Raw genomic sequence first — 26,747 nt, forward strand, 5'->3', positions numbered from 1 at the left:
TGATCTCTGCATTGGTTGGCCCATAAGGTAATGGGTCATAAATCACAAATCCATCATAAAAAACATCCTTATGAGTAAGAAGTAGGGATGGTAGAAACCTCTACAACCATCAAAGTATGCAGGACAGAGTGAGCCATTTTCAACTAATTAGTAGTGGATGATGTGGATTGTTATCCAGCTGAAATGTAGTGTTTCTTCGAGAAAGACATTGAGATGCAATGTAATAGAAAGAAAAGGTGCATTAGAAAGCTATGGGTAGCAGTATTATTTTATTCTTTGGTTTAGCTGTTCTAAAATTTAACAAAACACAAATGTCTATATATATGAAATATTGTAGATATCAGATCATTTCTCAACACCATGGTTTGCATTGATTGTAAATTAGTTTATTTTCTTTCAGATATTTAAAAACATTATCACACAAACATTTAATTGACATTATTGTTTCACCACAAATACAATATACCTTCCACCACAGTTTTCTCTGGTCAAAACTTCATGGATGGTCCCAATGCCAAATTAAACCACAAGAGAGAGATATAGTTTCATACTGACCTCAGTTCTGTCCTTTGCTTGGGGGGGGGGGGGGGGGGGGGGGGGGCAAGGTGGGGTCAGTTGTACTGTTAGAGGGGCCAGTTACATTAAACATTGCAGTTGTGGTATAGTTTTCTTCACTGCATTGCAGGCATTAACAGGCAAGAACATGTTTATCATTATTCAGACTCTACATTTAGGGGGACACAAGGGGGGTACAAGGTTGTTGTCACAGGGGCACTGCCCCCCCCCCCCCCCCTGCCCCCCTCCCCGGAACCGCCCCCTGATCTTGAGTAAGATGAGATACTGTTGAAATGGAGGTCAAGGAAGTTCTTTTGGTCCTTAAGTTGTAATAAAGCAACGGAAACCTGTTCCGAGTTTAGTCAAAAACAAGATAGAAATATGTACTTTGATTTGATGAAAGCAAAAAAAAGCATAAATAAATATTCATTACAAAAGGGAGAAACCCGCTTAATCAACCACAGTGATGAAAAACAACATTAGCCAATGATAATAATAATCATGTAATACGGTAATAGAGAGAAATAGCCAAAAATACATAACAACTTGAACTTGTACTTGAGAAGGATCGCATGATGTCTGGTCCTTATGGTCCTCCATTACACAGGTCTCTAGAAGAGTAATTTAACTTGCGTCAAATGTGTCACGGTGGGTTTAACCTAGCAGCTGCTTTAGTCAGGAGATGCCCCCGGTAACCACGGGAGCTGTCACCGTGACGCCCAGCAGCGAGAGTCTCTGGGTGCAGTGAGGGCCAACAGGGGATGTACTCAGAAGGCTCTTGAAGCTGATAGCACTGGGCAGATCATAAATAGGGGGCCGGGTGCGACAGGGCAGGGCTGCTGCTGCTTCAGTTACCTACGAGGGGGCTGGCAGCTTTAGGAGAAACAAAGAAAAGAGAGAAACAAAAGTTAAAGGTTTAAGTTTCATTTCGCAACGTAAGAACAGTCAACTCTGGAATGGTTGGCCGCTCTGGTCAAAGATTAGTAAAAAAAATATTACACTCAGTAGTGTGGGTTTGTTGAGAATAATTTTTTCTTGATGACAGAAATCATTTTTCACAGACTACATTTACTTCAGTTAAAAGGTTGGATTAGCCCATTTTTTTCAGTGGGACTTTAAGCTAAATTGCGACCAGGTGAATAATTATGACAATATGTCCACATTTTTACCAGGGGTGCTAATAATCCTGCTCAGTTGACTGTAACACATGAAGATGCTGGTCACCTGTCACAGTCCTTCACTCTCTGTCTCTCCTTCCTCTTCCTCCCTCTTATTCGTTGTCTTTTCCTGCAGAAAGATTTCACTTCCATTAAAGATCTCTCTCTCTAAATACAGACATCAGTTACACTCTAGTCATTTTAAATAATCTGTGGCCAGTCGTATTTAATGTTTTAAATGTTTTCAGTTAAATGAAAAGTAATTAGCTGATAGCTCACCTTTCACTTTTTCCCATTGCTTTCCTGATTCTGAGGATTAAACATTCATATGTGAGATCAAATCTTGGAGACCACCAAAAAAAACATTCATTTTAATTGAAGAAGACGACATAGAGATGGTTGTGAAAAACAAAACGTGCAGCTGTTTTTGTCTCTTACCTACATTCACATGTCAGGTGCTCCACAAATGTCATCTCGACATATTCTTGGCCCTGCTCGGCAGGCTTGATTTTCAACAGCTGAGGATACAGGCCAGAGTTATTAATACCAGCAGAGCTGACCCTCATTCTGTGCCATGTATATCTGACGCAGATGACCTGCCAGCTAGCTGTCACAGCAGCAACACATCTTTACCTGCATGGTGACATTGGATGACTGTGTAGGATGACACTCTAGGTTCTCATCACCACAGCAACCAGCGCAGCGAACGAGGGGGACGCAGGAAGGGCTGAAGATATGCTCCACCTCCCCAGGGTACTCCAGAACCACCTCCACCAGCTTCTCAATGGTCCGACAGAAGCTCCGCCCCCACACTTCCTGGAACATTATCACTGGGGGAGAGGAGACAGGTGGAGAAAGCTGTCAATAAACAGGTTGGAGGGTTGCAGTAGTGGTGGTCGTGGCTCACTGGGCTGCAGGTGCATCACTGTTCCCCGCCCTGTTCCAGCTGCTCTCCTGTTCGTCCCCAGATCGCAGTGCGTATTTTACAGCATTAGAGTGGGCATCTTGGGAGATGCACTCTTAGCTGACAAGCTAGCCACGTGAAGGGAGTTAGCATTCTGTCACGGAACCCTTCAGGTGGGAGGGAGGCACAATTGCACAATGACTGTTTGCCTCATTAGCCTGCTCGCTTGTCTTCTTACAGGGATCTTTACTTGTGTAACTGAAGGAGAATTGTGTGAACGTGACCTGATAACATCTGGAGTGGGGGGAAACAGGACAGACTGTCCTCGAACAAACACAGTGGGAACAGAAAACATGCTGTTATGACCATGACCAGGAACATGGCTGGGGCTTGAAATAGGGGTGTGATTAGGGCCAGGGATGTGGCTAGGGTTGAGGCTGGGGCTGAGGCTGGAATTGGGGCTGAGATCTGGTCTGGGATTGGGGCTAGGGTTCAGGCTGGGGCTGGAATTGAGACAGGCTGGGGCTGAGGCTGGGGCTGAGGCTTGATGAAGGCACCAATGGGACCAGACTGACCCGAGGTCACCTCACCCCCACCCCAACAGCTGTTTGCAGAGCAGGCATGAGGGTGGGGGGGGGGGAACGGGTGGCGTCATCCTGGTCTACCGGCCAATCAGCATGCTCTTCAGCCTCCCCACGCTCCTCTCTCAGCACCCTGTCTAGCTGGATCCTGTTGCCTCAACCCCGACCCCCTACTGGGGGAGAAGACACCCCCAGAGAAAGGGACCCATGGTGCATCCCCTGTACCTCATCCATCACCCCTGCTGAGGGATACCCCAACCTGACCCTGGGAACTCCCTGTTTGTCCCAACTCACCCCAAGCAACCTTCACCATTACATAGAATAAACAAGCAAGCAGTATTCATCGACAACTTTCAACAAGTGTGGAAAACACCCTTATAAATCAGCTGACGTAGTGAGTGGGCTAGGGGCTGTTTCTGGTCTCTCACTGGGGTCAACAGCCCAGGAACAGCCCAGGAAGAAGGAAAGGCACCCCGTTGATAAAGCCAATAACATGACAGAAGAAAAACAGTCATGTTTTCACACAGAGACATACATGTGGGGAAAGTCAGTTGAAAAATCACAAAGGATGATTCTTACCTTCACTTGTGCTGTTTGTGGTGGTTAAGTGAGAGCACTGAAAAATAAATCAGAGGATTTGGGTTTAGAAAATAACTTAACACTTTTAATTATGTAAAAAAACAAAAAACAATCGCACTGTAACCATTTCGGATCATTTAACGTTCAAATACTGACAAATCAAATGTTCGTGGCATAACACTGCTCTCTTGTGGTAAAGTACGTGAATTGCAAGGAGAGGGTTGTTGGAACCGTTTTCTTTTTCTGTAGAGAAGTCCTTTTGACAAGAACCAGAACCACAGTCTTTTATATATCACATTTCTCAATATGCCAAACTGTTTAACTTCAGAACCTGCTTCCTGTGGTGTAAGATTCAGCCTTCTATTTATTTTCCCATTGGTGGTTTCCTCTACTGTCTAGATTTTTCCCATCTCCCCATGATAAACAGAGTGTGTTCTCATTCCGCTAGAACAACACGAAACTTTGGGCGACTCGTCATGTGCACTCGGGAAGACAAATCTCCGTCTGACTATCCTCCCTCTCAACTCCCTGCTAGCAGTCTGACATCCACCCCGGCGTTGAATGGCTCTTAGTGGTGGATCACCAGCAACTGTGATAATCTGTGTACCTCATTCCCTTTTACGCTAGCTCCACTGTTAGGTAGGCCCCTGTTATGCCTCCTACACACTACACGACTTTCAAAGACGTCGGATCGTAGTACCGTTTATATTACACAACCGTCTGTCTTGCCATGATGGAAGTCGTTGGGTTTTCAATTCACACGACAAACCGGCGACCGGGGTGAACAAAACTTTTACAAGACTTTTCATTGTTGGCGAATCCACGACGATCCTAGCCTGGTCCTAACCAGACCTTCGTACGTTTCAAAACCAAATTGAGCGGAAGTACGTAGGAGGGCAGAGCCAGGGTACGACGATCCCGCCTCTACTCAAAATTAATTTTGCAAGCTCACGCGTGAGTGAGATCAAGGTCAAGGTAATTATAATTCTAGATATCTGGCTATCGTTTATCGGCAATCGTGTATTTGATAGTTTATATCGAGCTCTAATTTGCCTACGATTTCGGGCTTTTCTCGGCGATCTCCACCAAACTGTCTGCGAGCGAAAAACGGGCTTAAAGTTGTGTAGTTTAAACTCGCCATTAGCTAAGTCTCTACGTATCATTCCCTGTTAGCGAAGTCCCCGGTTAGCGAGGTCCCTGTGAAACTGACTATTAGCTCCCAGGCCCAACGAGCTGACTGTAGGGTTGAACAGTGAGGACCTGCCCAATAATTATAGTATTATATGACAGAAAGGCAACGGCATGGCTGGTGTAATGGAGGGCTGCTTCTGACACAAATCATGCCTGAAATGCCTTCCTTCCTGTCATGGTCCATGTTTAGTTTGAGGATGAGGACAGCTGCTGTCATGGGCAGTGCTACGGTCTGCCAAATCTGTCCAAACAAAGTAAATGAAGAAAAATGTTGTGCTTTAGTAACGATGATATATCCGTTCTTTAGACAGCAGAAGCTTGCACACGCACATACACACAAGTGCCTCTGAGGTAAGCAGGGCCGGCGTTTGCTACAGGGCGAACTAGGCAGCCGCCTTAGGGAGCCTTGAAGAGGGGGCCGCCAAATACCGAAATGCGTCCATTAATTAACCATCCCACACCACCAGCAGAGGGTGCCGAGGCAGGGTGGGGGGGCGTCTCTCCGATTTGCGCTCCCTGGGGTGGGTGGGTGCTATTGAAACATCTTGCCTAGGGCGGAGAAGGTACTCGCCCCGGCCCTGTGTGTGTGTGTGAGAGAGAGCAGTGTGGGTGGGTGTTAATGGCAGCCTGATCCGGCCTGTAAGTGGACTTGAAGCAAGTGGTGGTCTCTGCTCAGCCCTCGGACAAAGAACAGAACTTCATTTCTTTCACAGACCCCAAACCCTCAAGTCCACCGTCAACTCAGCCTGGACCATTCCCACACTGTTTCCAGGAATCCCTGCCTTTCCTGGGCATCCCTGCCTGCCAGGGCCCATATCACACACCTGTGTGTTTGCCTCTATTTGAACACGTTGTTCAGTGGTGGCTGTAACTGCAGCTTCTACAGCACTGCTACCTCACCAGGCATTAACAAGGTTTATAATTATTCAGACTTTTCATTTAGTGGGGCCACAGGGGGGTCCAAGTTTGTTGTCACAAGGGCACTGCCCCACCCCTAGAAAGGGCACTGCCCCACTCCTAGAAAGGGCACTGCCCCACCCCTAGAAAGGGCACTGCCCCACTCCTAGAAAGGGCACTGCCCCACCCCTAGAAAGGGCACTGCCCCACCCCTAGAAAGGGCACTGCCCCACTCCTAGAAACGCCCCGGCAAGGGCAACCCCGGGACAGTGTTCTCTCCAGCTAACCTGACACATGGACTGGAGGGGGGAAACTCAGGCCACAGTCTTTTCCCACCATGTGAACCATAAATTTGCCTCTTTATATCTACTCTCCACACCGCCCAGACCATAGAAGGAATCCCTGTTCCAGTGTTAATTTGCACATGATCTTTTCCTTGAGTTTTCATGAGGTAAGAGGGAGGCTTCTCTCACAGGAGATCACAAGGGATTTTTGGCGTCGGTCTAAGATGCCTTTTGGTGTGTGGTGGGCCGGAGAGGATTTGGTGTGTATTTATGGCGGATAAGTCTCGACGCGACGAGGCAGGCTCTCTTGGACCCTCCCTTGGCCATGAGTGGGGGAGCAAGCTGTCTTCTGGAGTTGGCAGATTTGCGAGGCTGCGTGTGATTACTCACGTAGGGCCCTCCGTCTTCTTTAAACATTTGTGATGCATATTTGAACACGTGTCCTCATTTAGGAAAATATGGGAAAGAGAGATCCCAAACTGAGTCAATAAAACTATACAAGGAAATAAGCATCTCTTTCAATAACGTTGGATGCTTGGCCACGGCCCCACTCTGGAAAGGTCGGGTCAGGACAGAAAACTGCACCTCAACATTAATCGTGTTTTATCTTCATCACATCCCATCTGGAGGCTGGGGACATCTGAGTACAGTTCCTAAAGGGAGTCATGGTTGGATAAGGCTGCTTGGGAGGTGGCAGGTGAGCCAGGTTGTGAGGAGTGGTGGCAGGGCAGCTGGGGGAGGTGGTGGAGGAGAGATGGGTCTGGGGGAGGTGGTGGAGGAGAGATGGGTCTGGGGGAGGTGGTGGAGGAGAGATGGGTCGTGGGGAGGAGCTCTCAGACTGATTAACGTGCTGAAAGTGGAACAGGGTTGCTGCTCCCCCAGGTTTTCATCACTGGCCTCCACAACTAGCCTCTAAACCCAGCCTCCGAACCTAGCCTCCACACCTCGCTTTCAGGGCTGGCCTCTACAACTAGCTTCCATGACTAGCCTGCATTTTTCATTGAGGTTTGTAGGGTGCTCTCATCCGTGTCTCAAGGCCGTTCCGCTGAGGGGTACTGACAGTAGCCATCCACAGTGAAGAAGGGATGGGGAGACCCAGAGAAGAGTAAATAAGAAAACATCTGTACACGCTGAAAACATCTGTACACGATAAAAACATCTGTACATGATGAAAACATCTGTACACGATGAATGCCTGGAAATAAAGCCATCCATCCCCGGCTACTCTATATGACACAGCTGCAGCCAGTACCTGACTGACTATGCTCAACATGTAGGGCACGCTCAGTCAGATTGGAAATGCAGAAACCCAGTGGTGGAAGCACAGTTCCCTCTTTCCTCCTAGAGGCCACATCAGGGGGCGTCGCTACGTGCTGGCCCCCCGGCCCCCTGTCCCCTGGGGGCCCCAGAGTTACACAGCAAACTCCCCACTCCCTACGCACAGATGACGAGCATCATCTTCAACCTCCGCTCCTCTCCAGCTGGGGGAGGCAGGGCAGGAAGGTCAAATAGCCAAAACAAAAACTAAATGGAGACCAAAGAAATGTGTAGTTTGAGGATTTCTTGGATGTGACGTGAGTGGAGAACCAGGGAGGCTGAAGTTCTCTCCTCACCCACCTTAGTGACTGTCTCCCAGACGTTAACGCTGACACACAGGCATGACTCCGGAATTCTGTAAAAATAGTCTGGAGAAACGTATTATAGACCCCTGGTGATCGAATCAAACAACTTCAAAGGTTAAAGCACATCAAAGGCATATCAGCATCGGAGCGTTGTTTAAAAAGACCAGGATACTGTATTTATTCAGTGTGTCTCATCTTAAGTTGAACCATGGAATGATTTTGGAACAAGAAAGGAAGCATGCTATATTGTATAAAACACACTTCACATCCAATTTCAAACAATTTCAGCGCACAATAGATAAGGGAGAACAATTCAAGAGGAAACGTCAGTTTGATATCCAACAGACTCAGCGCTAAAAACCAGCCCAGAGATCTCTGTCCAACATCCAACACAGAGATCTCTGTCCAACATCCAGCAGAGAGATCTCTGTCCAACATCCAGCACAGAGATCTCTGTCCAACATCCAACACAGAGATCTCTGTCCAACATCCAGCACAGAGATCTCTGTCCAACATCCAGCACAGATATCTCTCTCCAACTTCCAGCACAGAGATCTCTCTCCAACATCCAGCACAGAGACAATTGAAGATAAAGATCACACAAGATGGAAGGCGTGATATTTTGATTTCCAGCTCTCTCTCTCTGTGATTTTTCCTCTCAGAGTGAAGGAAGTCATAGAGAAAAACAAAGCACAACAGATGTGTAATGATCCAGGCACCAATCAAACTGGGCCCTGACACGAGTCACGTGACTCTGTGAGTTGACAGGCCCTGGATGAGTTGCAGGTCAGTGAGTAACAGGGTTAGTTCAGGGGCTGGGAAGAAACTGGCCTACATCAAACCCCAAGCCCAGGACACAATCCAGTGGAGCACACCCTCCTCACCCCCCGCACCCTACTCACCCTCCACACCCCTCCACACCCCCCCGCACCTTCCTCACCCTCCACACCCCTCCACACCCTCCTCACCCTCCACACCCTCCTCACCCTCCACACCCCTCCTCACCCTCCACACCCCTCCTCACCCTCCACAACCCTCCTCACCCCTCCTCACCCTCCACTCACCCTCCTCACCCTCCACACCCTCCTCACCCTCCTCACCCTCCACTCCCTCCACACCCTCCACAAACCCTCCTCACCCTCCTCACCCTCCACATCCCTCCTCACCCTCCTCACCCTCCACACCCTCCTCACCCTCCACACCCTCCTCACCCTCCTCACCCTCCACACCCCTCCTCACCCTCCACAACCCTCCTCACCCTCCACTCACCCTCCTCACCCTCCTCACCCTCCACTCCCTCCACACCCTCCACAAACCCTCCTCACCCTCCTCACCCTCCACATCCCTCCTCACCCTCCTCACCCTCCACACCCTCCTCACCCTCCACACCCCTCCACACCCTCCTCACCCTCCACACCCCTCCTCACCCTCCACAACCCTCCTCACCCCTCCTCACCCTCCACTCACCCTCCTCACCCTCCTCACCTTCCACATCCCTCCTCACCCTCCACACCCCTCCACTCCCTCCGCCGGGGAACAGATGAAAATAGGGAACTATGTCAGAGAATCACCCGGAGAACCAGGCAGTCCACTGCCATAACCCTTTCATGAACAAGATGATATTTCATTCGAGGTCAATCAGATTCCAACCAGATCCTTATTGATGAGCAGGCTTCTTTTCCCATGGTTACAAGTCACCGGGGCGACACCCAGAGAGGGCGGAGCTGGTTTGTGTACATCAGAGGGGAACAACCCTCCAGTGGGGACAGCACACAGTGGGTTTGACAGTGTCCAGCTGGAGCACTGGGGTGGTCAGGTCACAGCTTGCGAGCACAGCGCCTCAACACACACAAACACACACACGTCCAACAGACACAACACTGGACACACAACGTCTCAATATTTAAGTACGATATGTTCAGAATATTGTTGATCCAGAAAGCAGAGGCTTTGGGGCTGGTGGAAAACTGCGGAAAGAGGAAAGCAGCTGTCTAACTGTCTGTTATAGGAACATAAGCATCCACTTAAAGAGTAACCTTACACCCTACTGTATGCTCTGCTAATGGCTTGTGATGCATTAGGATTACTGTCTGGGAAAACACAGCACAGGAAGCTGAAACAGTTTTTAATTAAATATCGTCATTGAGAATAACCTGCAAGTGAAATGATAGAAAAAAGGTAGATGTCTATCAGATCGGAAACAACATTTTAGACCAAGCTTATTTCAGCCATATACATCATAATGCGGGTGTACGAGCACATGTGAAGTCAGGCACACACACACACACAGGTCTTCAGATAAGGCTGACTGGCGGTAATTGTGGTCCCTATTACAGTAAATGCTGTACTCCCTGTGTAAACCACAGTAAATTACAGCCAGATGGGAGATTAAAGTCAGGAGAGAGGATGGTTGCCCCAAGCACCCCTCCTCCCCCTCCCCCTGAAGGAAAGAGGAAGTAAAAATCCATATTTCCTGACTGCGATTGCACCTCTCCCCTGGGCCGGGGAATTACAACTAAAGAGGAGTAAAGGAGGGGGGGTGGGGGTGTCACTGGAACAGCAATGCAAGAGGCAGCAGGAGGAGGGGGAGGGGCGGGCAGCAGGTCAAAGGTCGAGCTTCAATTAGATCTCATATCTAAAAACACGAACCACTTTCCGAATTCTGAGTAGAGAGCTGTGGTTTGAGAGGAGTGAATCACCATAGGAACCAGACCGAGCACCGTAGCCGCGGTGATGTCTTTCTCAGTGTCGGCTGGAGACGATTTCTGTTCGTTGGACTGGCTTTACCGGCTTCCCTAAAAATCTGTGTCAAACAGAAGTGTTTGTGTCCCCCCCCCCCCCCCACTGTCCTCCCCCCCGTCCTCTGCATCTGCTGTGTGTGGTTGTCAGTCTCGGGTACTGTCACTTTTATTCACAGCGTCAATGTCAAGGAAAGTCACATGACGTGGGAGTCACATGACTGGAGGCCAGGCCGTCCTCTCTCTCTCCGCACAGGGGCGAGAAAAACCTGAATCACCTTCAAAACGTTGAGGAGGAGAAGAAAAGGGAACCACTCAATTCCTGCGAAGCTCAACACAGGAAGTGAAGACACATCCAGTACGAACCATCCTGCCGTAGAGTCTTGCCATCTTCTGTACAGTAAGAACTGTAATTACATGCACAATGGTGTGGTCAACTCTACCACAGAACCTTCACTGAGTCAGATCGTTCAGTTCCTAGACTTGCTGACTCACTGGTCTGTCTGGTTTAACAACCTGTATGCATGGATTGGAGACAGAAATAAACCTGAATCTTGTGCAGACTGGTAGACCAGGCTACCTGTTTGCTGTACATGTTTGGCTAACATGTATTAGACGTGGTGAATGGGCCTCAAAGCAGGGCGATGGGCACAGCTCTGACTGTGAGAGGACAGGATGTTAGTGCTGACACACACACTCCGTGTCAGTGCCACCAACACCTCTGTGCCCATGGCAGGAAAGGCTAATAATAAACCTTCACCGGATGAGCGAGGACAGAACTGAGGGACTGGCAGAATGTGAGGAACAAGGCGGCTGGATGTGGAGGGTCTGAGGGGTGACTGGTCTGGGGACAGAGAGATCACGGGACAGTGTGGCAGACCACCAGGTGTTTCCCATCCCTCCGCCAACATAACAGGGAGAAAGGGGACGTTTTCTAGTAAATCAGGGAATCATGTGTGGTGTGCTGGCACGCACACACTGGCCCACATACAGTAAACACACACACACACACAAACACACACACATACACACAGACAGACATAAACATACACAGACACACACACACGCAAACACACACACATACACACAGACAGACATAAACATACACAGACACACACAAACACACACAGGCCCACCCATGTATACATGCACAATTAAACAATTACCGCCACCAGCCCATGTGTAAACAGGTGTCCTAATCAATACCTGAGACGCACGTGGCCTCTGCAGTTCAGCCCGTTCCTGACGCAACAAGCCAGAGCTCAATCCTGGACACAATAAACAAAGAACCACAAACAGGCTGTGTCAACAACTGCTGTCTTGACACTGACAAGAAACCATCATCAATTAGAGCAACGTATTTCAGGGTGAGGAGACACTTGTCTGGAGAGAGACGTTTATAAATGGTCTTCCCAAAACCACATGGCAAATGTTTGCTTTTCCATTCTGGTTAGCCAGGCTGAAGAATGGTTTACTGTGGGCCAGAGAGGGTTGATGCTTTACAGCCCGGGCCCATTCCAAGAACGACCAACTGATGGACGACACAGGATGAGGATGTAAGTGGACGACAGTGAGGATGACAGTGTCTATATAAACTACGGGGTCTTTGGACTGTACGGTCTTCATCTGATAGTTTTAACCCTCTCGCCTCAGGTGCTAGTACGTTTATTAGAAGGGGATCTTCAAAGCTAAATCAGGGAGTTCCTCTGGAATGCCGTGCATGTGCTGAAGCTATCAAGCAGCGTGAGGGCCGAGGTACAACAATAAAGGGAGTCCTCTGGCTTCTGTGAGAAAATTCAGGGAAAATGTGACTTCATGTCTGAGGGACATTTTGGACCTACTGAGAAAGGAAAAACACCTTGTTTACTATCCATCTTTGTTGGAACGGATCTGAACAAATATGGAGGACACATGTAGAACAGGGGTGTATGAGAGGCATATGTGTCCCATACTGGAGTTCTACCCTTGGTCGCAGACTCCGTAGAATGCCAGATTCCTACAGGTTACATTTCACATCAGTCTCCACACTGCTCAGAGCAGCTGTGCCAGATGCTGTACATGTCATGAGTGCAGGATTTTCTCACTGGTGTTTTGACTAAGCAGGCCATGATCTGATTATGAGGATTAGTATAGATGTGGCAGCCTTCTAACTTCCCAACTCTCTCATTTTCACTCTCTCGCTCTCTTTCCTTCTCTCGTTCGGTCTCTCTCTCTCCTCTCTCTCTCTCTCTCTCTCCTCTCTCACCCTGAATGTAGTTGGTGGTTCACCTTTGCAGCCTCCTCCTCTGAGACCACAGAGCTGTAAACCCGGAGAGACGCGAGGCTCACCCCAGAGTCTCCGTCCAGCTCTCGGTTCATCCTGAATCCCTCCATTCACAGCCATCTGACTGGCCCGACGCGGCATTCAGCCCAGCGGCCAGTCAGTCAATGATGTCTGAGACAAAGGAGGTGAAAGGGCCGGGGAGAAGACCTGCTCTGCATTATACATGAGAGCTCTTCGCTGCAGACACAGCGGCAGTGTTGGGCCGGCCCTGACCCACGTTAGGGGAGCAGGAGAGGCTGAATGGGCACCCTGGCTCTGATTCGACAGCAGGTGCTCTGCCAACGTCCGGGTAGCACACCCCCTCGCAAGTCTTGCTGCCGGATGGCACAAGCCGGTAAACGAGCACTCGCTGCAGTTTGAGGACACAGGGACTGCCGGCTCTGCTCAGGTTTTTTTAGGATCTAAGACTGAGACGGGCACTGCCAAGACACCGAGCACAGTGCTGCTTTGTCCTGATCTGTTCTGGCTGACACTGATATGACTGCTGAGTTGGTTACTACTATTACACATGATCAAAGTTCAATCACACACACACACACACACCATATTCTTGTTATCATCATCATCATTATTTTAGTTATCAAGTCGAACGTTATCATCCTTGGTATCATTGTCCTTATCATCACTATTGAAGAGTTTAGAATTATTTTTGTTGCAGTTAAGGTGAAAAGTGTAGGGAGAAGGAAAATGGTAGTTTCTTAAGCCTTCTGCCAAGTTAGTCTGTCACACTGCCAAGCACCTCAAGCACCTCAGTTTGCTGAATTATTAGTCTGTGACCTCGCCTAACAATCTGGAAATGGGCTTTGGAGAGAGAGATCAGAGATAGGTTTATGAAATCGACTGTGGTATAGTCATTATTCCAACGAATGCAGAAGAGGGGTGGATGAGAAGCCGGTCTGTACGTGATCAGATCTAGAGGCACGTTCCACCTCATGACTCAACGGTTTTCAGAATGGGTCCGATTCCAAAAAGGTAATGTTAGGACATGCTAAGCACTTCTTGGCGATAAAAACGTTTTTTTTTTTATACAAATATGGATATCCCTTCAAAATATCAATGCTCGTAATAGACATTTAAAGACAGAAGAATAATGGAGATTAAAATATACATTATTATGGTAATTACTATTTAGCCAATAATGTAGCCTACGCTAATATCTATATATATCTAACAATCAAATATAAATAATGTATGCCTGGCACATATGCCTGGTCGTCATAGGAGGGTTATTGAATATAACTCGTCTGTACATACATTTTAATTTAGAGAAGCCCACTGAAATAAGACATTCTACCTGTGCAGGTGAAAACTGAAGTTGAAGCACCACCGCAATCTGGATGACAAACGAAATTTTCATTTTGCGGTGCCTGTCAGACGACCAGGTGTAATATTTAGCAATGCAAGAGAAATCCACCAGTCCAGAGATTCAGGGGAGATATGATGATAATGATCCTCCAACTCGAGTCAACTTTAGATTTCCCGAGAAATTGCAACGTTGTCACTCGCTTTCTTCTTCTTTCAGTAAGGGTGAGGCGAGCGCATCGTCACGTATGCCTCTGGTCAAGTGTAACCTGATGAAGCAAGCTGGTAATGAATACGGCTTTCAGGGAAACATAAGGCCTATCAAGAAAAAAAAACGGTTCTGATTAAAAAATGTCCTCAGCGGTCGCTTGATCAAAGGGTTACAGAAAGGCTGCGGTTTAACCCCAAACTCCAATAAATCCAAACTATTTCACCCAGAAACTGTAAAACAGCGTCTAAACCTATTGATAAAATACATATTTCTGAAAAGGTAGCACGTCAAATATTCCCGAAAAGTGCACCGTGAGCAGCTGTCACAATTCGTAAGTTGGACTCGACTCCCAGTCCTCCTCTGTGCCTCTCCTCGGTAAAGTGACATACTAGCCACTAATTGCCTCTCACTACCCCTCAACATGTTGCCCATTTAATCTCCTCCCCTCCAACTTCCCTCCCTCAGATTCTCTCCATCGTTGTCCTCTCAACACTGTTTACTCTACCTCCATGGAGACGATCTTCAGACTTGGCGGTGTGTTTTTATTTATTTCTGCAACCCGACTTATTCATGAACATTTATCTGAAGATCCACACTCATCGTGAATTATGCATCTTGCCGATGTTTGCAGTGTGTTTACTACCAAGGCAGAGAGGTAGCCTTCTGTGTATGACGTTGATAAATCCACCTATCAACGATAACCCCCAAAACACGATGGACAACCTAGAGCAGCAGGACTTAGAATGCTGTAATTTGAACCAATTTCAGTTCACCCTTCTGGGCACAAAAATGGTCAGGACATTTTTTTTTGTCCTCGTCAGTGACAGACTGACAGTCACTAGCTGAGAAACGTGTCCTGTTCAGCACTCAGGATGTACTGTGGGAGCTAGTTGAGCAAGGTCAACATTATGCTTCTCCTAACAGGGGGAACACATAATACCCCTTTGCCATGAATGAGTGTCCAGGAGACATGGAGATTTTCTTTTTTGTCTTTTTAAGGAGGACAGGGACTTTTGTATTTAGTTAGGTCTGAGGAGAGAACAAGATGGAGAGAGGGAGATTCCATGATTGTTGACACACAGAGTTAATCTTCTGTATAGGACTGCCGTGTTTGCAGTACCACAGGAATGCAAGGGGTTCCTCGGAGCCTTGCTCAAATTCCTCTTGCAGGGCTGAATGACGGCCCTCTGTGGTGTAGACCACACTTAGGATCATGGTGTTTGTAAACATCTCCCACACTTTGAGGAGACACAGCAACCCCCTACTACCACCAGGGAGGAATGGACCATGGGTCAGTGCAAATGGACGTGACAGTTGAACCACTCCTTCAGTTAGAATCCCTGGAATTAAACATACTTTGTCGCGTTTCTGGCGTTTTAAAGAATTAACGTGGATTCACCAAAACTTCAGCTAAACAGATCTAGTTTAAAGAAAATCTTTTAAAGTACCCAGTGGTCATTTGGTGTTCCATTACCAACCTCAGTTACTTTATTCAGTTACTAACCTTTGAAATTAATATTGCATATTGAGTGGTACATGATTTCATTTGAAGTGTGAAAAAAAGGTTTCATTATTCGATTGTGCTTTAAAACACTTTCTGAATATCATCACACTCAAATTTGTTTACATTACAACACTCCCTAAACACCAGATTTCACCATTAGTACATTACTGTACCACCCAGAGCACTGCAACATAATGTTGATGTTTGGAGTCCTCCAGTTAAACAGTACATCCACACGTTCCATGTGTAACTCCTGTTGAATATCACCTATCTCACGTTTACATTTAGTCATATAACAGACGCTCTTATCCAGAGCGACTTACAGTAAGTACAGGGACATTCCCCCCGAGGCAAGTAGGGTGAAGTGCCTTGCCCAAGGACACAACGTCATTTTGCACGCCGGGGAATCGATCCGGCAACCTTCTGATTACTAGCCCGACTCCCTCACCGCTCAGCCACCTGAGTCCTTATCCAACGTTATCCGAACCTCGTCTCTCCCCCCAGGCAGGATGCCTTCCTGCGCCTTGCATCAACAAAGGGTTTCAGCCAAAGGAAAGATGATGAAAAACATTCAACACAATTTCACAAAGCATTTAGAACGAAAGCATTTTCATTGAGATTCACGCCACGCATTCAAATAACCTAAGTCACAGTCAGAAGACGGATGTGACCCACAGCCATGATTGTGGGTTCTGTTTTTGAGGTTGTTTTGCATATCAGGGGCAGAGAAATAAGAGAAAACTGTCAGATTACAGGGCTAAAGCCAACAGAAGTCATCCCCACCACTGCAACAACACAGCCATGGTCTGTTTGTTCAGACGACAAACTCAGACACCCGGCTCAGAACGGGGACCGCCTTCCCTCCATATGTCCAATGATATATCTCTGTTTTTAAAGGTGCACTGTCTGATAGGAACCAATTAGGTCACTCAATATGTTTTCAGTCTAAATACATGCTGACAAGACAAGCAAACCTGGTGAGAGGGACAGTGTGTTGCAGGAGAGATGGGTCTGGCTGCTGTCGTCACCTGAAACAACCCCCCTGTCCTTTTGTGCTTTAGATAAAAACACAACTGTGGAAGGGGAATGTTGTCCGAGTGGTCTCTTGTCCAATGTCAAACATTCTATTTAGGCAAGGGGGAAGTGTCGTTCCAGCTCCGAACATTTGACCAGGATGGAACCTTTTTAGGGAACTATTCCGAGAACGAGAAGAACTCTGAGACTGAGACTACTAGTCTGAAAACAACTGAGAGGTCACAACGCGTCGATTATAATAAAATAAAAATAAAATAATAATTCAAGACATCTTCATTGAAATGTTGAACTGTGAAGTTGTTTTAGATTGAATGCCAGCGATTAGGGTTAGAATTGTATTGAATCTTGTTGTCCATTTAATTTTTTTAATATGTTTTGCCTTTTACTTACATTACTTGCTGACAGTACTTGCTTTTATCTTACACATTATGTTCACTTATGCGACAAACTACCAAACCAAATTCCTCATACCTGTAAACGTATTTGGCAATAAACTGGATTCGGATTACAGCACAAACCCTCTATGCTATTTGACAGACCTGCAGTCTCCCACTGAGTCCAAACTGAGTGTGTCATTTTTCCCCTTTCATTCAGTCAGCGACACGTTCCGTCACTTGAAACATGAAAACCGATCCCTGAACGGAAGCTGGCCCACCGCTTCGCCCTGCGGTGCGCTTGAATCATGAAGCGACACGAGGGACTCCATTAGCTGCAGAAAAATCATCATAGATCATTTCAAAAGATTCATCAAGGAGAGTGGACCGGGCTCACGTTTATTTTGTCAAGAAATTGCGGCCAATGAGACACAGCAAAATGTCCCAACCAAACCCTAATACCAGGTCTTGGGCTTTCTGGCAGCAGGGAGGGAGGAAGGGCAAAGGGTCACGAGGTCACGTCTTGTAAACGAGCCCCCAGCACGCTCCTCACTGGCTTATTGAAGTTCTGAGGACCCAAATGGGCGGGGCTCAGGAACTGGGGTGCCAAAGTAAGCACATTTTCTTCTTGCCGTTGACCCCTCATTTTCCCAAGATTGCAGAGAAAAAGGTAAACAGATGAACTACATTAATGATGTCCATTCATCATCGAGGAGCCAGCTCTGGTTTCCTCCGCGGTGGGGCTTTCTGGGAGGGGGGCAAGGGCTGAGGCTCCCCTCCTGCCACCGGCCAGCTTTGATTAACAATCAGGGCTACCAAGATGAGGTGCTTATGGAGGTTGGGAGCAACCATTGATTGCTTACTAACTTTAATGATTGTGGCTATTGTGGTCATTGAATTAATGACAGTCGTCTGGCACATGGTATGATTTAAAAACACCTCTGGAAGAGGAGAGAGACAAATTCTGAGTGAAAATGCTTATTTAGAGACATTTTGGGATGTGAGTTTATAATTTATGAAACAAAGGTTTTTTCCTGGTACACTCTGACCACCTGGCTGACACCTAAACAGGATATGACACCACCAAACACCAATACCCTTCCTGTCACTAATTGACCTGTACAATCTGGATTTTTTTGTCCAACAACACAGCCTGCAAGACTCAACTCAACATGGATACAGTGTAAAGGGGAAGTGCTCCATTCACAGCCAACAAACTACTTATTGTTGTTTCGGATCATCATCATTACATCACGACGCGCTTGGTTATTTCGACCTCTTCAAATCCTGTTTGCACTTCCCGACCACACATTGTCACGGCCTCGTCTCCCCCGACTAAGACGCTGTTACACGTCTTCAAGGTGTCAGGTGTCTTCCTGTTTTCCTGCATCGTTCATATGGTGGCCTGTCATTGTTTCAGCCCGACAGGAAGTCCCTGGGAACCACAACACTTACAGGACCGTCAGAAGGATGTTTTCATTCGTCTGAAGGTGTCATACTGTATTAATGTCACTTCCTTTCCAGAAATCTAAACAGTTGAACAGATTTGAGCATCAGGCTGAAGAATCCAGCATGAAACTAAAACACAATGCAGCCGTGACCCGGACAACAGCCTAGAAAGACAGACGTGCTGTGCTCTGAACATACCCAGTAAGAACTTTCGATTCCTCTTTGTCTTCTGGGTCAAAGTTCTCTACTGAACTGTCAGTTACACGTCCATGTTGATCTGCTAACGCTGCTGCGTCACATAGTGACAGAAGTGTTCATGAAGCCCTGATCTCTTGCAGTGCAGCTGGAAAGAGGCCAGCTCTTCAACAGAGATCTCCAGGCCTGTTCCTGGAGAGCTACCTGCCTTTAGGTTTTTGCCACAACCACACTTATTTGACCTGATTCAACACTAGTTACCTGACCAACCAACTAGTTATTAGAATCAAGTCTGCTAGATTAGTGATGGAGTGAAGACCTGCAGGCAGGTAGCTCTCCAGGAACAGGTGTTCCAATAACCGTTAATTCTGTAATTGCGGCTGTTGATTGCGTCAACGATCGTTGTCTGTCTCAGATCGTAGAAGATTTTGCATGGCAAAGGTGATCTTGTTTCCAGAGGCCGTTGTAGTTGTGAGAGAGGTGTTCCATCACCCTGGCTGGGGGATGCAGGAGGCCTGGGGCAGGAGGAGGAAACACAACATTAAGAGTGAGTTATCATGGCTCATGTGGATGCCAGTTGTTAAAGCTGTTAGGTTTATAAATGAGGAGGCAGTGCGTGTGTGTGTGTGTGTGTGTGTGTGTGGTGTAAACTTGAGGAAGCATTCCCACAGTGACAGGGCTGGCTATAACTCATGATCATGATGATGTTTTAAACTCCATTAAGAGGTCCCACATGGCCAGGAACACACATACGTTGGCTGGGGTCATTTCACTTGTGCCACTGAAAAGATCATTAAGACGCTTGCAACATCTCGTCTCATGTTTCAATGGCTTTCTTAATCACCTCCTAGGTTGTTTGCAACGTGACCAGCTTGCCATAGAGCAGCAGGTGTATTGGGTAGTCTTTTAAAATCCTCTTTAAATGACTCTTCCTCTCCCTTTCAACGTTTAGTACTGTACTGTGGTACACATCCATGTTATCAGAAGAGATTAAGGAGTTAGAAACAACAGGAGAATAATGGAGGAAACATTTTGATAGAGCAGATTACACTGGAGTGATTGACGACGAGATATGTATTTCTAAAAGTGGCGGGGACTTAACCAAACATGGAGTCTGTCAGAGGCTGTCAGGCTGAGGAGAACACAGCCCCTCTACACCTCTCCCTGGTTTATTGTTACAGGGGCAGAAAGTTCGTTTTTTGAACCTCAGATTAGTTTATCATCCCTCGGGGGATCAATGTAAGAGTTTTGAAAGATTTCCACACCAAACATACACGCGCCTGTGTACACACACACACACACACACACACACACACACACACACACACACACACACACACACACACACACACACACACACAGAGAGATCCATAAAACAAATATACCGAAAGTAAATCCTCACTAACCATCCAATGCTAATATGATACAGTATGTTTTGTGAAGGATATTACTTTTCACAGTGTAATCTACTAAGAACACTGTTACAGCAAGGATGGAAAACTGTTCAGTTCATCTAAAACACACACAAACTCAGACAGGACAAATAAACTGAGCAATCTGGCCTGAAACTTCTGTACCGACTCCTGAACAGAAATGTGGAGAGCTGGGCATGTTTTAATACTGTTGTACCTTATAATACCTTTACTGATGTTGAACTATCCATGTTCGCTCTCAGGGAGAGGACTGCCCCAATAACAGTTTGCTCTGACTCGCAACGCGACACCTGTTTTACTCCTTTACTGTGTACATTGTGTGTTTTATATTGCACTCATATTGCACTATTAAAGAGGTAAGGGTTTAGTTGCAAAGTTAATCCTATCTTCTGCGCATTTCATAAATGTACTGATTTGATTTCAATTTTGGTAGGTATGGCTTACATACACGGTCGGCTAGGTTCACACTGAACACCTACAGTGTGACGATGACAGCGTTTGACCTGACCTCTGACCTCACCTGATGATGAATGTTTCTGATGACTCCATTAACACGCTCTGGGTTCCTGCAGAGGTTAGGAGGGTTAGTTCTGGCAGGGGCCGCAGCAGAAGTAGGCCATAGCCTGAGCAAGTGCGAGGTGAAGTTTATTCACAAACGAGTGTTTACAGGAACTGAAGCCAAGTTAAATTGTGCCTGAGAATTTATTTATGTGTAGAGAAGTACATTCACTCAAATAGCTCTAAGCTTGTAGAACAAGCAACAGAGTGGAGGAGGCGAGGGGAGGAGGACAGGGCAGAAAGCCGGGGGAAGTTAATAACTTAAAATAATAAACGATACAACTTGCCGATGGGAATTTGGCTGCAGTGCCATCTATTATCAGGCCTTGTTTCACTTTATCTGAAAGAAAAAAAAAACCTCCAGCTTACCTCTCTTGGGGCTACTGTGCACTTGCTGGATGGTGGTTTTCATTACTCCTGACAATGTTAGTTTGTTTTCCTCTCTCCGGGTGTGAGTGCTCAAGGAGCATGGCTGCCAAGGAGAGAGCAGAGACAACCAATCCCAGATGGCAGTGTGCCTGGAGGGGACAGCTATTGGACCACCGGGGTGGATGGCACAGCAGGACGGTGACACCACGGCGACACCACGGCGATGGGATGCACATGCACAGTATTGACTCACATGAGATTGTTCAGCTGAACAACAGACCTTTTCGGGACGGTCTACTAGTCTAGATTTCTGAACTAGTTTCTTGATTCTCTGACAAAGTCAGCACGGCTTTATATTTGTAAGGACAATTTTTCGGTGACGTTCTCCAATGTTTGATTTTCCATTACGCTAAAAGACAATAAACAAATAAACAAGCTAGCTCCAGGATGGCGAGGCAGGGGTTGTGAGAAAGGAGGGGGTCTGCCCTGGAGTTCTCACCAGCTCTCTCTCTCCCTCTCTCTGTCCCTCTCTCTCTCTCCTCTCTCCCTCCTCTCTGTCCTTCTCTCTCTCTCCCCTCTCTCTCGCTCCCTCTCTCGCTCTCTCTCTCTCTGTTTGTCTCTCTCCCTCTCTCGCTCTCCATGTCTCTCTCTCTATCTGCTAACATTTTTATTCTGCATTAACAAAAACAATCACAACAAACCATGTGACAGATTATTGTCAGAAAATCTAGTCATATTGATACAGATTAAGTTATTGGATTAAAGTGATTATCCAGCTTGAGGAATCATCAGACTCCAAACAGAGGCTGATCTGTCTCATAAAGATCCACTTCCAATCCTCTTGAGCTAGCGTATTGAATTGCAGCATAAAACCCTAAATTCCCTTATTACATTTGCAGAGCTTTGGGTAATCCACTGAGCAGAGGGGAGGGATGTGGTATTGAGCTAGGTCTCTTTTCCTTGGCATGGAGAGGACCAGTTGCCAACTCTGTGAGGTCCCTGCGGTATCAGCTGATGCAGGGAGAATTTGGGAGGCCATCTTTTTCGCTTTGACCAAAATACCCCCCCCATATCCAGTACAGGATTAGAGTAACTAACCAAGAGAATGCCAGTCACCTACTAGAGCAAATAGAAGATCTGGTTTGAGTGTTCACAGCGGTTTGCAGGTGATGCAAAGCAGAAGCTGTGTTTGACACCGTGAGAGTGACAAGGCAGCACTCTGTGAGTGTGTTGAGGGGGGCTGGGCTAGTCCTGGTAATATAGGGCTGTGGGGATAGTCCTGGTGCTATAGGGCTGTGGGGCTAGTCCTGGTGCTATAGGGCTGGGAGTCTAGTCCTGGTGCTATAGGGCTGTGGGGATAGTCCTGGTGCTATAGGGCTGTGGGGCTAGTCCTGGTGCTATAGGGCTGTGGGGCTAGTCCTGGTGCTATAGGGCTGGGAGTCTAGTCCTGGTGCTATAGGGCTGGGAGCCTAGTCCTGGTGCTATAGGGCTGGGAGTCTAGTCCTGGTGCTATAGGGCTGGGAGTCTAGTCCTGGTGCTATAGGGCTGTGGGGATAGTCCTGGTGCTATAGGGCTGGGAGTCTAGTCCTGGTGCTATAGGGCTGGGAGCCTAGTCCTGGTGCTATAGGGCTGGGAGTCTAGTCCTGGTGCTATAGGGCTGTGGGGCTAGTCCTGGTGCTATAGGGCTGTGGGGATAGTCCTGGTGCTATAGGGCTGTGGGGCTAGTCCTGGTGCTATAGGGCTGGGAGTCTAGTCCTGGTGCTATAGGGCTGTGGGGCTAGTCCTGGTGCTATAGGGCTGGGAGTCTAGTCCTGGTGCTATAGGGCTGGGAGTCTAGTCCTGGTGCTATAGGGCTGTGGGGCTAGTCCTGGTGCTATAGGGCTGTGGGGATAGTCCTGGTGCTATAGGGCTGTGGGGATAGTCCTGGTGCTATAGGGCTGGGAGCCTAGTCCTGGTGCTATAGGGCTGGGAGTCTAGTCCTGGTGCTATAGGGCTGTGGGGCTAGTCCTGGTGCTATAGGGCTGTGGGGCTAGTCCTGGTGCTATAGGGCTGGGAGTCTAGTCCTGGTGCTATAGGGCTGTGGGGCTAGTCCTGGTGCTATAGGGCTGTGGGCTGGTGTGCAGGGGGACCACAGGGAGAGAGTGGACAGTATTGAACGGACACAGACAGCAGGCTCTGCTCTGACTCTTACATGAAGAGTGTGTGAGAAAGTGAAAACAAGCAGCACTAATCAGGAGGAAAATAAACAGAGTTACACCCCTGGGCGTCCTGGAAGCAGGGGAGGGCAGAGGCCGAGTCAACGTGTTACCGATGGTAAAGCCACTTAGTGATCAATATAGTGACCTGGATTCTGCACAGTACCTACACTGAGTTATGTCATATATAAAATAATATATATAAAATAACACCGACCTGATTCCCAATGCAAAGGGTATGCAGCAGAACTCTGAAAGGCGCATGAGCTGGATGTTTCAGACTACAGGATGTTTCAGACTACAGGATGTTTCAGACTACAGGATGTTTCAGACTACAGGATGTTTCAGACTACAGGATGTTTCAGACTACAGCATGTTTCAGACTACTGGATGTTTCAGACTACAGGATGTTTCAGACTACCGGATGTTTCCGGCTACAGGATGTTTCCGACTACAGGATGTTTCAGACTACTGGATGTTTCAGACCACAGGATGATAACTGAGAACATTTGATGTAGCTCTTACATAACTACTGACAGATTCCAACATGCACCTTGACATAAATAACACACATGAACACAGATCATTTAAGTCGTGAAACAATCTTAACGACAGTCCTCCAATTACAAACAAACAATCATCCTTGTTCCTGGATGGGAATGGTGTCCCTTCTGTCTGACAGAGAGGCTGGGCTTCACAGTTCCTACCCTGGTGAGTGTGTCACTGGGGACCAGGCAGGGGTTAGGCTGACCGAGGATGCCAGGGCCCAACAAGGCCCAGAAGGAGGCTGCTAGCGCACGACAAGCCTCCAAGGAGCCTGGCTGGTCCGAGGACTCCAGTCTAATCTCAGGGATCAGGGGAACTTTCCCATCAAGATGAGAAGCAGATGTCTCTCTCTCTCTCCCTCTGTCTGCCTGTCTCTGGCTCCCATCTGTGTCTCTCTTTCCCTCTCTCTCTGTCTGCCTGTCTCTCCCTCTGTCTCTCTCTCCCACTCTGTTTGCCTGTCTCTGGCTACCTCTGTCTGTCTCTCTCTCTCTCATCCCCATCTGTCTTCCAATCTCCACCTTTCCTCTTCCCGCTCTCTTTTCCCCTCCTCCTACATCTACTCTCTCCCTTGTCTCCCTTGTCCGTCACCCCGTCTCCCTGTCCCTTCACCCCGTCTCCCTGTCCCTCCACTCCCCCGGGCCCCAGGACGGTCATGGGAGGAACATGAGCACCCTGGGAAGGGTGGTTGTCCCCAGGCACAGCCACATGACGAAGACGACGTTCTGTGGGAGGCACAGCCACATGACGGAGAGGACGTTCTGTGGGAGGCACGGCCACGGCCGTTAGGTAGCTAGCTGTGAGCCTGTGGACCCCTGCCAACAACTCCAGAACTTTCTCATGGAAAAACGCAAACAAGGCAGTTCTATTAAACGTTGTGTTTCGCAGATTCCCACTTAAGACGAGTAAACTCTGGTAGCCTTTAGGTAGGCAAGGTCTCTAGAAAGCCCCCCCCACCCCACCCTTTATTATTCTGTCTCCAGTGTTGATCCAGCATGTGAACTCTGACCCCTGGCAGGATATGGATGTATGGAGATCAGAGGGGTAGTGGCTGGAACACTGCTGCCCCAGACGCCAACCTCCCCAAAGCCCTACCCCAGGGGCCTGTGCTGTCGCCACCCACCTTCAGAGCCCGTGGCTCCCCATCTGCACCTGCAGCCCTCCTGGGTCAAGGCCCTGGCCTCCCCCGGCCTCCCCCAGCCTCTCTCTGCCTTCCCCAGGCTCCCCCAGCTCCCTCGGGGGCCCAGCCCCTTGGCTCCAGCCCCCGTGTGACTCAGCGCTGACGTCCGTGTCCTCTCTGGCTGCGTAAACAGCCAGGCTGCTGAGGCGTCGTCCTCCCAGAGTTAGTAAACAGCTGAAGGGGGAAGTGGGGTCTCCCTGCGGACAACAGCAGGGGCTTCATCGCAGGAGAGACGGAGGGGAAGACAGAGAGGATGGGATGTGTGAGGCCTGTGAGCAATGCTGCTTCATGTCTCAGCGTTCAGGGCTTTATCAAGAGGTTCCCTTGGAAAATTGTGATTACCGTTGACATGCGATCCTTTGGGCAATTTATGTATAGAGTTACAGCCTGAGAATAAACAATTGGAACCACAAATCCATATGATTTATGTATTCTGTGTTGTTGTGATAACAAAGTTTCATAAGAGGCAGGAGAGTTTCGGGGCAGGGGTTAGAGGGGATTCTAGGGCAGAGATGAAACATCTGCTCCACATCTGTATCCTCACACAGCTCCAGGGAGTTCACCTCCCAGCCACGTGTGCGACAGAGCAGGTGCACCTTATTAACAATCCCGGTTCAATCCTTCTAAAATATGAAACTCAGGTGGCTCAATGCCCGCTGTCGGTCATGTGAGTCCACGAGCGCCCAGGCAGTTCAAGGGGGTTTTCCCCACATGAATACCATGTTTATATCATGTTTTCAGCCCATCCTAAATTTTCTCTACTCCTAAAACAGCGAAATGAAGCAATACGGCCAAATATACTCAAGTGGGGCTGTGTACATGTTCAAGCTGAGCTGTGTCAGAGCTATGGGCCATGTCACCTCTGAAAGCCAGACTGAAGCCGAGTCATGGTTGAGGGTTAGTGAGGATTGCCAGCCCGGGAGTGTTAATAAGTCTGTGTTTACATTGAACCTCTCTGTGTTTAGGTAGAGTTGAATGGCCAGGATTAAGTAGAGCCTGGTGGTGTTTTGATGGTCTAGCAAGATGCCCAAATACCTCCCCTTCTCCCCTTCTCCCTCCCTCCCTCCCTCCAACTCTTTCTTCTCCCTCCTTCCCTCCCTCCAACTCTTTCTCCTTCCCTCCCTCCCCCTCTCCCTCCCTCCCCCTCTCCCTCCCTCCCTCCCTCCCTCCCCCTCTCCCTCCCTCCCCCTCTCCCTCCCTCCCTCCCCCTCCCCCTCTCCCTCCCTCCCTCCCTCCCCCTCTCCCTCCCTCCCTCCCCCTCTCCCTCCCTCCCTCCCCCTCTCCCTTCCTCCCCCTCTCCCTCCCTCCCTCTCCTCCTCCATCCTTCCAGTCTGAGCTTGTACCGGAGTAGAATGAGGGTTGGAAGGCCCTGGCACTGGTAAGCCCGGCTCAGGAAGTGCTCAAGAGCTTTCATGTCAGTAGAGTGCATGGTCTAAATAGCCCAGTCAGCTATAGAGCAGTGAGGAAATTAAATAGGGGTCTGGAAGACTCTTAACATTGGAGGCCTCATCAAAGGCTTGACCTGCATGTATGGACCATGGTCCTTTTAACAGCAAGGAGGCTTAGAG

General features: G+C 48.2%; 1 protein-coding gene across 2 annotated transcripts; it reads right to left on the reverse strand.

Moving 5' to 3' along the window:
* Window positions 1-585: 585 nt before the first annotated feature.
* Window positions 586-14,734, reverse strand: pgfb (placental growth factor b). Of its 2 annotated transcripts, none has more exons than XR_006958548.1 (7): window positions 14,126-14,734; window positions 3,777-3,813; window positions 2,346-2,542; window positions 2,151-2,230; window positions 1,992-2,021; window positions 1,725-1,842; window positions 586-1,428 (listed from the first exon to the last, which is right to left on the reverse strand). XR_006958548.1 is itself a non-coding variant. In XM_047050158.1 (7 exons), the coding sequence occupies exons 1-7, from the start codon at window positions 14,186-14,188 to the stop codon at window positions 1,407-1,409; spliced, it is 492 nt and encodes a 163-aa protein (XP_046906114.1). In that variant the 5' UTR covers window positions 14,189-14,734; the 3' UTR covers window positions 586-1,406. The 2 variants fall into 2 exon arrangements, 1 of the variants encoding a protein (XP_046906114.1); XM_047050158.1 differs by having other exon boundaries at window positions 1,780-1,842.
* Window positions 14,735-26,747: the final 12,013 nt, after the last annotated feature.

Source organism: Hypomesus transpacificus, chromosome 3, assembly GCF_021917145.1.
Source record: "Hypomesus transpacificus isolate Combined female chromosome 3, fHypTra1, whole genome shotgun sequence".
NCBI lineage: Eukaryota > Metazoa > Chordata > Actinopteri > Osmeriformes > Osmeridae > Hypomesus > Hypomesus transpacificus.

Excerpts from the sequence above, each read along its gene's own strand:
- pgfb (XM_047050158.1), bottom strand. The coding sequence starts at position 14,188 with ATGAAAATTTCGTTTGTCATCCAGATTGCGGTGGTGCTTCAACTTCAG. Across the intron at positions 2,543-3,776 it reads CACAAACAGCACAAGTGAAG|TGATAATGTTCCAGGAAGTG; the intron begins GTAAGAATCATC and ends CCTCTCCCCCAG. Across the intron at positions 2,231-2,345 it reads CATCCAATGTCACCATGCAG|CTGTTGAAAATCAAGCCTGC; the intron begins GTAAAGATGTGT and ends CTGTATCCTCAG.